Source organism: Pithys albifrons, chromosome 12 (assembly GCF_047495875.1).
Source record: "Pithys albifrons albifrons isolate INPA30051 chromosome 12, PitAlb_v1, whole genome shotgun sequence".
NCBI classification, from domain to species: domain Eukaryota; kingdom Metazoa; phylum Chordata; class Aves; order Passeriformes; family Thamnophilidae; genus Pithys; species Pithys albifrons.
The window spans coordinates 2,526,894-2,538,989 of NC_092469.1; the positions used below are offsets into that span (position 1 = coordinate 2,526,894).

The 12,096-nt window shown below is 43.8% G+C and overlaps 1 protein-coding gene across 1 annotated transcript; it reads left to right on the top strand.

Annotated features, from left to right (window-relative positions):
• The first annotated feature begins 2,383 nt into the window (after window positions 1–2,383).
• LOC139677599 (fatty acyl-CoA hydrolase precursor, medium chain-like) lies at window positions 2,384–11,746 on the top strand. Its single transcript, XM_071567713.1, has 14 exons — window positions 2,384–2,459; window positions 3,614–3,818; window positions 4,905–5,046; window positions 5,488–5,621; window positions 5,945–6,098; window positions 6,982–7,083; window positions 7,953–8,057; window positions 8,173–8,223; window positions 8,541–8,681; window positions 8,766–8,852; window positions 9,767–9,914; window positions 10,078–10,209; window positions 10,513–10,585; window positions 11,004–11,746. The coding sequence occupies exons 1-14, from the start codon at window positions 2,402–2,404 to the stop codon at window positions 11,176–11,178; spliced, it is 1,707 nt and encodes a 568-aa protein (XP_071423814.1). The 5' UTR covers window positions 2,384–2,401; the 3' UTR covers window positions 11,179–11,746.
• The last annotated feature ends 350 nt before the right edge of the window (window positions 11,747–12,096 follow it).

Here is a 12,096-nt window from a genome sequence, read left to right on the forward strand (position 1 = left end):
GAAACAAGGAGAGTCTCCCAGGGAACACCTTTACAGCCGCAGTAACTCTGCAGTGGAGTTTTGTCACTTAGTTTTGTTAGACACTCAGATTTACAATGTCACCCTGTTTGCCACTGTCCAGTGAGCAGTGGCCATGCCCTCAGACACAGCACTGGCACTGTTGGAGGGGACTGCTCCTCCCAGAGCTCAGGGCAGAGGGCAGGGGTTGCCCCACAGTCAGAGCAAACACTTGAGAGGCTCAGCATGCACTGAGTGTGTACACTGGGGCTGCTGCCAGCAGTCTGCTCTCTGAGCAGGCCAGGTCAAAGTTGACTGGGATTTACCCACAGGGGCTGTAAATCACACCTTCCTGAGATATGGCCAGAAAGATTTGGAGTAAAGTACACAAGCATAGCCACAGTACACAGGATTAACAGGTGAATGATATGGTAATGTGCTGAACTAATTAAATGACTGTGGGGTTTTGCAACCACTTAGAGACGGGCAAGTAGTGAATTAATCTGTAGAAATGGAGCACCTCTGCTATGGAGGCAGGCTGAAGAGAGTTGGGATTGTTCAGCCTGGAGAAGAGAAGGCTCTGGGGAGACCTTGGAACCTCCCAGTGCCTGAAGGGAGCATACAGGAAAGATGGATGGGCACTTTTGTTAAGGACATGTAGTGACAGGACAAGAGGGAATGGCTTCAAATCAAGAAATAGATCAGACATGTAGAAGAAATTGAGCCCTGGCACAGGTGCTCAGAGAAGCTGTGGCTGCCCCATCCCTGGAAGTGTCCAAGGCCAGGCTGGACAGGGCTTGGAGCAACCTGGGCTGGTGGGAGGTGTCCCTGCCCATGGCAGGGGGTGGAATGGGATGAGCTTTGAGGGTTCTTCAAACCCAAATCATTCTGTGATTGCATAATATGATTCTATGAAGTGCTGTCTCTGTCAGCTGAGAATTGTCATGATTTAAAATTGCAAAACTGCCTTTCTGGGGCAAGAGATACTGAGCCTTGAAAAAAACAAAAAGGCAGAGCCTAAAACTTACATAAAACTAACACAAGCTCTTAGTTAACGTGAGAAGAAAATCTCCTTTATTCCTATTCAGCTATTCTAGGCATTCCTTTCCACATCATGCTTCAATTATAGAGGTGAGCTGACACAGAAAATAAATCCTCCTGATTTTTCAAAAGTATTAAATATATAGTTAACACCCAAATACCACCCTTTACTATTGTTTCCACTCTACAAAGGCTGATAAATCCTGTCTTTAATGTTGCAACTGTATTGCAGCACTACAGCAAATATCCCTGAGCACACAGGACTGAGTGACAGGTCTCCTACACCCTGCAGGAAAAGGTAGGATTTTTCTAATATTGTTTTTGTCAAAAAATATCCTTTTCATGAGAATAGAAATCCCTCAATTTTTACTTCAGACAAAGCACATTATTCAGGGATATTGGTTTGGATTCAGCGATGTGTTTCTTACACTGAGGTCTTAGTACCAAACTGAGGTGAGCTCAGTTAGTTAGAGCCTGGTGCTAATAATGCCAGGGTTGTGGGTACAATCCCTCTGTGGGCCAGAGAATATTCTGTGAAAATGAAGCAAACATGTAACAAAGCAGAGGGAGGCGTCCCTTCCTGGTCTCTGAGGGATGGCAGCCCTGTCCGGCAGTGCCCAGGGAGGGATGGCAGCCCTGCCCTGTCCTGGCAGTGCCCAGGAAGGGATGGCAGCCCTGTCCGGCAGTGCCCAGGGAGGGATGGCAGCCCTGCCCTGTCCCGGCAGTGCCCAGGGAGGGATGGCAGCCCTGCCCTGTCCCGGCAGTGCCCAGGGAGGGATGGCAGCCCTGCCCTGTCCCGGCAGTGCCCAGGAAGGGATGGCAGCCCTGTCCCAGCAGTGCCCAGGGAGGGATGGCAGCCCTGTCCGGCAGTGCCCACGGAGGGATGGCAGCCCTGTCCCAGCCGTGCCCAGGGAGGGATGGCAGCCCTGTCCCGGCAGTGCCCACGGAGGGATGGCAGCCCTGTCCCAGCAGTGCCCAGGGAGGGATGGCAGCCCTGTCCCGGCAGTGCCCACGGAGGGATGGCAGCCCTGTCCCAGCAGTGCCCAGGGAGGGATGGCAGCCCTGCCCTGTCACGGCAGTGCCCAGGAAGGGATGGCAGCCCTGTCCGGCAGTGCCCACGGAGGGATGGCAGCCCTGTCCGGCGGTGCCCACGGAGGGATGGCAGCCCTGTCCGGCAGTGCCTAGGGTGGGCTCTCAGCCCGGCCCTGCTCGGCAGTGCCCATGAGGGATGCCAGACCTGCCCCGCAGCCCGGCCCCGCTGGCTCTCAGCCCGGGCACTGCCCTCTCCCATCGAGGTGTGCCTTGCGCAACCTGCGCTGCCCGAGCATAAAAGGCGGCTCTCGGGGCTCAGCCCCGCCGCACCATGGCAGCGCTGCCGTGCCGGATCCTCGCTCTCGTCCTCACGGCCCTGCTGGCCACAGGTAAAGAAATCCCTGCCTTCTGTCTCCTCAGGGGCGAAGCCTTTGTGAAGAGAAGGGCAAGGGGACCTGCCTATGCAAAGAAACTGTACATTTCTTAATTGCATCTGCAACAATTGGGAACGACTTACAAGTACCGAGTCAGTTCTGTTCTTGCATTGCTGCTCTGATCTCAGGGCTTTTTTTTTTTCCCGTGGTGCAGAGAAGGTCTGTGCAGAGAGTGACAGATGATCTCACACCACAGCTGGTCTTTGCCTTTGCCTTTTGCCTTGCGTTGGGCACTGACACAGGAGTGTCCTTCCTCTTTAGCGCTGGGCATGGGCATGCCCGAGGGAACTGGGGATGGACAATCCCGAGGGAACTGAACTGGGGGTGTTCGGATCCAGTAGCAGCTCTGCAAAGGATTGAGGAGAATGCCCCGAGCACTTGGGGCTGCTCCCCTGGGGAGCCCAGGCACCAACGCTGCTGTCACAGGCAGAGCTGGAATAGCAGAGTTCTTTTTGCAATCTATTTTCAGTCGTTTGCCTTTTTTGCAAATAGCAAACTGAAGTTCCTGTCCCGAATTGCTGTCTGTTGAGGCAGAGCAGGCCACTGCACCACATCTTGATTGGTGCTGAGGACTTTCACAGTGATCTTAGAATGAATCTTGCTTAAATGGTAACAGAATAATTTTAGAAGTTTTTTCTTTTGGCTCTGCACACTGTCAAGGGTGTGGAATACATCTAGTCCATTAATTGCCTTTTCCTAATAAGAGCAATCTACTGGGCTTTTATCTAACAACCAAAAGAGATTAAGATCTGTATGCAATTATTAATGAGTGTGGGCTAAGGTAATACATGTGATATATCTGAGGGAGATTATACACACAGAGCATGAAACATGAAGGCTGAGAGACTGTCAGCTATACTGATTTAATAAAGACATAATAAAAGTGTTTTAGAATAAATGAAATCGAACATTTTAATTAGTGAATACTAGTAATCAAATCAGTGCAATAAAGTAGTAAATTAGGGAAGTGTAGTGTTAAAACTGATTAGAGTTTGTTGCAGTCTTATGTGTGAAAATTAATTAAGTAAACAGAAGATGTGTATTTAAGCAGCATTCTGGCAATTACTTATGCAGAGACCAGTCCTGTGATTTTGTGCTCACACCCCCAGGACAAACAGCAGAGCAGCCCGAAGTGGAGACCAAATACGGGCGAGTCCGAGGGTACCAGTTCCACGTGGACTCAGCTGAGAGGAGTGTGAATGTCTTTTTGGGCCTTCCTTTTGCCAAACCTCCTCTTGGGTCCCTGAGGTTTGCTGAGCCCCAGCCACCAGAGCCATGGAAAGGTGTCAGAGATGCCACTTCCTACCCACCAATGTAAGGCAATGACAAAGCCACAGAACTTTTTAATAGTTTTATATTTATATATTATTTCTAAACTACATAATAGTTTACATTTTATTAATAATTGTCATAATGCTATATAAAATAATATTATACACTCATATTAGTATTTTTATATTTTCACATTTCAATTATTCCATACTGCTATAATATTAATTTGTATTACATAAATAGATATTTTATATTTATTAATGTTTTATAGTATGGTATTTTATAATATTAGTATTAGTTTATATTTGTGGCATTCTAATAGTTTACATTATTTATATGATTATATATTATATTTTTATATGTATATTATATGCAATTCCATGACACTGCTGCACATACAGGGCAATCTAAATCCACAAAGATAAATTCCTTGGTGCCATCTCATTACACCTGCAGCTTTATTGCAATTAATGCATTTCTAAAGACACCTTTATTAGCTGCTCTCTTTACTGAAAGCTGCTATTTAATGTGCATCAGGGATGAACTGGTGTGGACCAGCCCTTCACTCTGGCTTGGGAGCACTTGGCCATCACTTACCAACGGTTACAAACAAACCTGTGGAGCAGGAACAGAAAGGGGCTGAGGAAATGTTGGAACACAGAGCAGGGGAATGTTGAGTCACTGGTTAACAGAGCAATCAGAGTCTATACTGTAAACGTGTTACTCCTTTGTCCTACTGCCCTTGTTTCGTGCCTCAAGCCTAATACCTGCCATGACAACATAAAAGCTACTGGAGACATAAAATAATTAATTTACATTTTCATTGAAGTAATTTATAGCCATATTTATTTCCAGATATATTTCTGTAATATATTGAAACACACAAGATTTATCTGCATGTCACTGTGTACTGTAGTGGGCAGTGGCTCCTTTTCACAGGTCTCATTAATGACAGGTCAAAGGAAGAAAATATATTAAAAGGGGGAGAAAATTTCATTATCTGCTGCCAACAATCTAAAATTTTCTAGGGATTGATTTCTGGTTTGCCCTTTGTTGTGGAGGTACAAAATGCTGCACTTCATTTCTTTGAGGTTTTAGTAATTTGTTTGCTTTTTCATTTTTTTTCAGGTGTCTACAGGATCCAGCCCAAGGACAATTATTTTCAGATTTGATTACTAATAGGAAGGAGAAGGTTCCCCTGCAGGTGTCTGAAGATTGCTTATACCTCAATGTGTACACACCCGTTTCTGCAGGAGAACAGAAGTTGCCTGTAAGCAAAACCACTATAAAACCTCTACTAAATTTATTTTACAGCAAACCTACAGCCTGTGCTGTGTGCACAGGTACCAGAGCAGTGTTGTAATGATGCAACTCACTCGCTTTGTCCCAGTAAATAGTAGCTAGAGCCTAAAAGAGATACAAAATCATATTTTACAAGTAAAATTGTACTGACATTTTAGGTGATGCTTGATTTCCTCTAAGTGATCTGTCCAAACTCAGAGGGCACTGACAAAGTGTAAGTATTTAACAAAATCAGTGTAATTGTGTAGAACTGCAGGCCTTAGAGTAGAAAGATTTCTACCATTTGTGAAATGTAATCTGAAAGAATCAGGAGTGAAACAACAAAAAATATTACATTTTGGGCTGTATTTAGTTTTTACCACTGGGAGTTCATATCTGTGCTGGGTTGATTCTGGTTTTGTTCTGCCAGGTGTTTGTATGGATACATGGAGGTGGATTAGTTTTTGGAGCAGCTTCAACATATGATGGCTCAGCATTAGCAGCCTTTGACAATGTGGTGGTTGTGACAATTCAGTACAGATTAGGTGTCCTTGGATATTTTAGGTAAGATGTTTTATCTTGGTTTTTGCCAAGTGATTTCCAAAATTATGTGTGCAAAACCTTTGTGAAGAGACAGGCAGGAGATTTGCCAATGCAAAGAAACTCTGCATTTCTTAATTGCATCTGCAACAATTGGGAACAACTTACGAGTCCCGAGTCAGCTTTCAGCTCTGTTCTTCTTGCATTGCTGCTCTGATCTCAGGGAGTTTTGGTTTTCTGTGGTGCAGAGAAGTTCTGTGCAGAGTGGCAGATGATCTCACACCACAGCTGGTGTTTGCCTTTTGCCTTGCACTGGGCCCTGACACAGGTGTGTCCTTTCCCTGCAGCACTGGGGACGAACACTCCCGAGGGAACTGGGGGTACTTGGATCAAGTGGCAGCTCTGCAGTGGATTCAGGAGAACATCGTACATTTTGGAGGAGATCCAGGATCCATCACTATCAGTGGAGAATCTGCAGGAGGAATCAGTGTTTCTGCTCTTGTAAGTTCACAGTATTATTGAATTTTAATCACTTAGGGGAAAAACCCTACACTGATCCCCATTCAATTTCAGTATGTGCATGAGAAGTTTGAGAGACAAGGGATGGTTACAATGACATGTGACCCCGGTCTGATACAACAGCAGTACAAGGCAGCAATACAGTACAACAGTACAGACTTTGATTGAGAAAAATTGGTTTTTTCATTCTCAAATATTATAGTTAAGTCATAAAATGTTATCTCTTGTCTACTAAATTAAATGTGGTTTGAGTTTTTTCCAACGCAAATAAAGCCCCCGAAGTCTAACTTTGTGAGAAAGGACTTGTGGACTATTGCCCGTTTTCTGTTTGCTTTGACAGTCCCTTGTGCAAGGTGAATAGTCATGGTGGCTGAACTGGACATCATTTTTGTGTCCCAGTGCTTGTGTACAATTTTTACATCCACACTGAGCATATTGGCTGAGATGCTCTTCTTCTCCAGCCTCTCACAGTTTGGTGCAGATCAGAGGGTGAAACCAGGGCTCATTGTTACAGGGATAAAAATTCCTGTTTCCTGAGCTCTGGCCCTCTGGCCAATAGTCCTTTATTCCCCTCCTGCAGCACAGCCCGACTGCCTTGGGCACATTCTATCAGAGTCTGGGTTGCAGTTTAATTCCATGAAGGCTTGGAAGCAAATTGCTGTGGGAAAGGAAATACAAGCATGAAATCCTTATCACTGCTGGTGCTGCCAAAGCCCTTTGCACAGCTGACCTATGGACAGAGGCTGCAGAATAAGTCTTACCATATTTACTTTCAAAATGTTTTAAACAGCAATTCCTGATACTGAAATTCCTAGTCAGTGGTTAAACCATAATGCTTGTCATTCCTGTTCTTGCTTTTTCACAGGTCTTATCTCCCCTGGCAAAGGGCTTGTTCCACAAGGCCATTTCAGAGAGTGGGACTGCACTGCTGGGGTTGTTCACTGACCAGCCTGAGGAGGATGCAGATGTGGGTATTTTGTGGTAATTTTAATTATTTTTTCCAGGTAGCTTTGTATATCTTAAACTATTTATTCCCTAACATAGCAACAGGGGTTTTGCTTGTGAAACTACAACCACACTCATTAGATGTGGTATCTCTGTGTGCAAATAGCACATGTTTAATGATGCTTTGCTTTTCAAATACACAAATATCCACATGTGTCTGAGTGAAAGCAAAATGCCAAGGAAGTGAAAGAGAAGGCAGGGAAGAAGTGTGAGATGTAAAGGAATATTGTAACATGTAGTACCTTCAAGAAAAGTCAAATTATAATTTTTGGCTGGAAAATGGTATCATATTCTGATTACTCTTCTCCCCTTCTGTTGTGTGCAACCAAACAAGACTTTATTCAATTTGTTTAATTTGAGAAAAAGTACTGGTTTCAATCTTTTTTTGTTCTTCTTCAACTACAAGAAACAACTTCCAGGAATGTAGAACCTGGGATATAAAAGACACAACATTATAGGGAGCTCTCTTTAATGACAGCTGTTACTCCAGCCAAAAGGACATCACCAAAATGGTATCGTGCTCTTTGATGCCCTGCAGATGGTTGTATTCTCTAACCCCCCTATGCCATCCTGCCTTCTCAGCCCAGCATCTTATTTACCAGAATTATGACCTTGGCATATTTCTATATCAAAAATTGTGAAGGCCTAGGCTTTGTCCTTTTGCCCAGCCCCTGTGTGAAGGTTGTGGGGGCTCCTGTTCCCTCCCTCTGCAGCTGGGACAGGCCAGGCTCCAGCCACCCCTGTGCAGAGTTTCTGCTCCCACTGGGCTCGGTGCTCATAGAGCCAGATATAGGAAATGTGTCCCAAAGTGCTTGTTCTCACTACTTGCAGAGAATTGCTGATGCCTCTGGCTGTGAAAAATCCAGTTCAGCTGCAATAGTTGAGTGCTTGAGAGAGAAAACAGAAGAGGAGCTATTACAGCTCACACTAAAAATGGTAGGTGAAATTAAATTTAAATGACATTTCCAAAGTTACCCTCACAGAATGGGAGTGCTGTGGTGTTGGGAGGGCTCGGGGTGAGTGCACCCTCTGACTGGCTGCACCTTTGCAGGACATGACCAGACTGCGGCTCTGCGACACGGCCCCCGAGCACTGCAAACAGGTACCTCTGAAATGGCAATACACTACTTGGGTTTTCCTCCACTGCTCCACACATTGGTAACAATATTGAACTAAGAAAATCTGTAAATTGGACATAATCACTTATGCTTAACAAACATTAGAAATAGAATGTTTATCTTCACAGAATCTTCTGCCTAGTGCAGAAAATCTGTCAGAGAAAATTTAAAGATGACTTGAATACCATTACTTGTTGTATTTGCATTTGGTTTTGCTTTGGAACTACAGTAGTGAACTTTTTTAGAAGCAAAATAAATGTATTAATGAAGCTTTCTTTTTCTTTCCCCCCCTTTTGTTCAGGATTTCTTTTTCATCAGTGCATGTGTAGATGGTGTATTTTTTCCAAAGAGTCCCAGGCAATTACTATCTGAAAAATCAATCAATGCAGTCCCATATATAATAGGATTAAACAACTGTGAATATGGATGGGTAATTCCTATGGTAAGAGACTTACAGCATTGTTATTTATATATCATTTTGTAAATGTAAGATTTTCTAATAGATATGATTATCTGTATCATGCAGATGATGAAATATCCTCCTTTCGTGGATGGCCTGGATAAAAGTGTTGCACATCAAATTTTTAAGAGCTCCTTAGTTTTAGTTCTTGAGGTAAGAGACCATTTCCAGAATAACCCAGTGCTGCTGCCTCACTGCTCTGGTTCTGTTTGCACTCCTGGAGGGATGTATTTCCCAGGCAAACCTTGTTCTGTTGAGCAGCTCTGCCATGGGGCAGTAAAGGGCAGCAATGTGGTGTGTTCCTGTTACCTCTAGGGATGGAAAATACTCTCTAAATTCCCAGCCTAAGTGCCCCTCCTCTTAAAAAGGTCTGTGGAAATCCAGGAGTGATTCAGGTACCTAAACACAGGTGTCCTGTGACATTTTAGATGCCCCTAGGTGAGCCAAGACATGCATAGTACCAGCAGGTATGACACAAGACCCACAGAACACAACCTTCTAAAGCAATAGCTGGAGGCAAGAAAGGACCACTCAATGTTTAGGATGCTTGAGGTTTTGCTTCCCTGTACTGTACAAATCTCTTGGCTTTCTGGTGCCTTTGTGCTCTCCTGAAACTACTAAATATAGAAAAGTACAGGTTAAAAGGTAAGAATTAAGGACTCTATAGTACTTGCAATGGATCATTCAGTGTCACAGACACCCACCATGAACCTGGAAATGCAGAGTCCAGGCTTGCTCTGAAAGGGAGCTACAACAATAGATGGATTTTGTGAAACCCAGCAGGATTTCTTTGCTCTCATAAGGGTTATTTCCACAGAAGGGAGAACAATCAGCATCACTGATTGCTGTTTATCTAAAGATGTTTGATCTTTAGACCTTACCTACCTCTTTTCCCTGAGAATCTCTGGCTGGTAGGTGTGTAACTCCAGTCCTGAGCTCTGAGCCACACTGACAGCTTAGGCAGCATGTGGGGTTTAGCCAGGGCCATGCAGACACCACACTCAGTTAGTCCTGTTACTCTTTATAGTATTTATGATTGTTATAAGCACTTTTGTTGTTCTTTTCAGGGTGCCAGCTCTGCAGTTATTGATAGGCTGTACAATGAGTACTTAGGGAATGCAGAGAGCCCTGCCCAGGTGCGAGATGGCCTGCTGGAGGCAATGGGAGACATCTTTTTTGTGTTTTCATCCATTGAAGTGGCCAGACACCACAGAGGTAAGCCAGCAGCAGAACTGTGTCCTGGGCTGTGCTGTGGGCAGTATGGGTCACACACCACTGCCCAACCAACCAATAGTGTTTTCATTTAGCCAAAATAGCTTGTAATTAATGTTTATACTCTTTGATGGCTCTCAAATTAACACTCTTCTGTACCTACCAGATGCTGGCAACCCAGTCTACTTCTATGAATTTCAGCATCGAGCAAGTTCAGCAGAAGGTGTTTTACCAGAGTTTGTAAAAGCAGATCATGGAGCTGAGATTCCCTTTGTCTTTGGAAAGCCATTCTTAGCTGGTGATGTATCTGTGCTTGCTAAAGTATTCCTTTCAAAACGTCATTATTGCTCATTTTACCTACTGGAGGTCTTTAGAATAGACTTTCTCTCTTACAAACAGTAATGAACATAAAATTTTTCTGCCTTTAGTAGTAGATACTTCTATTGAAATCATTCATCTGCAGTTCTCCCCTAGAACTCTGCTCAGGTGAAACTCCCACAGCTCAGAGCAACAAGTAGAATGGCCCACAGCCTTTGGAACTGATATTGCTGCCACTAATTATACAGGTTCTAATGTTGTCATTTCATCTCTTGCTTTGCAGGGCATGCTACAGAAGAGGAAAATAAACTCAGCAGAACTGTTATGAAATACTGGACTAACTTTGCCAGAAATGGGTGAGGATCATAATGCTGTTTACAGCTCAAGCTTTGTCTGTGCTGCCTGAGACTCTCATATGCCTGGAGCAGCACTTGTGTGGTGATTCCTACAAATTTGACAGAATCAAGATAAATATTGAAGCAAATTATTTCTCTTCTTAATGATATTTTAAATGAACCTGCAGACACAAAAAGAAAAAAGTAGTCTAAGAGCTATTACTCCCTGTGCAATGGTGTTTTAGATCCAAAAATAGTGTCAATTATTAAACATTTGCTGTTCCACTGATGAGCATTTTCATAAAAAACATCCAACTATTCAGGTACCAGAATCGCATAATCTGAGCTCTTGTTAGTTTTCTGAAATGCTCCCAACCTGAGCAGCCAGAGAGCAAAGACAGGTACATGGAAAGCTAACTTTTCCTTCTATGCCTTCCAGAAATCCCAACGGAGAAGGCTTGGTCCACTGGCCTCAGTATGACCTGGAGGAGAAGTACCTGGAAATAGGTCTGAAGCAAAAGACAGCACAGAAGCTCAAAGAACACAGAATGCAGTTTTGGACACAGCTTATGAAACAAATGATGAGTGAAGGCAGAGAACACACAGACTTGTAAGAGCTGGCAAGGGGGGGTACAATTTGCTTTTAAAACCCAAAGTAAAGTCAAACAAAATTACTTTGTCAGGATGCAGAGTAATAATCTCCTTCTAACTCACTATGATGTAATCTGTTGGCCTGATCACAGTGAAAGGAGAGACAAAGGAGAAATTGGAAATGTTTGTCAGACTAAACATCACTATTTAATGGAGCAAGCAAAAAAAAACCCCCAATCTTTCAGACCACGGTGTCTAGTCAATGGATATCAAAACTGATTAATGAGGAGGGAATTGGCAAATAAATTGAAATCTGTAAGAAACTATTTATACAGACTATATATAGCATGAGTGTCAGACTATCTTTTATGCTTATTCCCCTCTTCTTTCAGAAGAGCATGGTCAGTTGTCCTTCTTGCAGCCTCTTTTCACTTCCTTTAATTGGAAATAGCTGGTAGGGGGCAGAGCATCCATCAAACTACACCTGTGAGATTGGCTCAGCATCTCACAACTGAGGACACAAAATCTCTACTTGTTTTATTGGTTTGTGAATTGTTATAAATAAATGTTGCTTTGATGTTTTTGGAACTTCCCTTCCTTTCACTTAACTGGTGGAGGCTAATTCCAAGAGGTTAAATCACAGCCAAGGAGCCAGAAATGTGCCCAGTTTTGTTCTTCAACCTAAAGGGTTTAAGATATGAATTTTTCAGGTTTCTTTGCAGAACCTGAGTCTCAAGGCTCCAGGGTTTTCACAGACTGTTCTGTGGTGTGATTATCCGTTCTACAACCTGGCAAATTTCAGGTTCAGAGGCTGGAGGGAGGAAGATTTGCTGGCAGGACACGCCACTGAGGCAGAGGGAGAGCAAAGGCTGATTGTTCCCTTCGTGTTGTTGGCTCAGCATTATCTGTGGGCCCACAAAAAGGAGACCTGCTGATGTGCA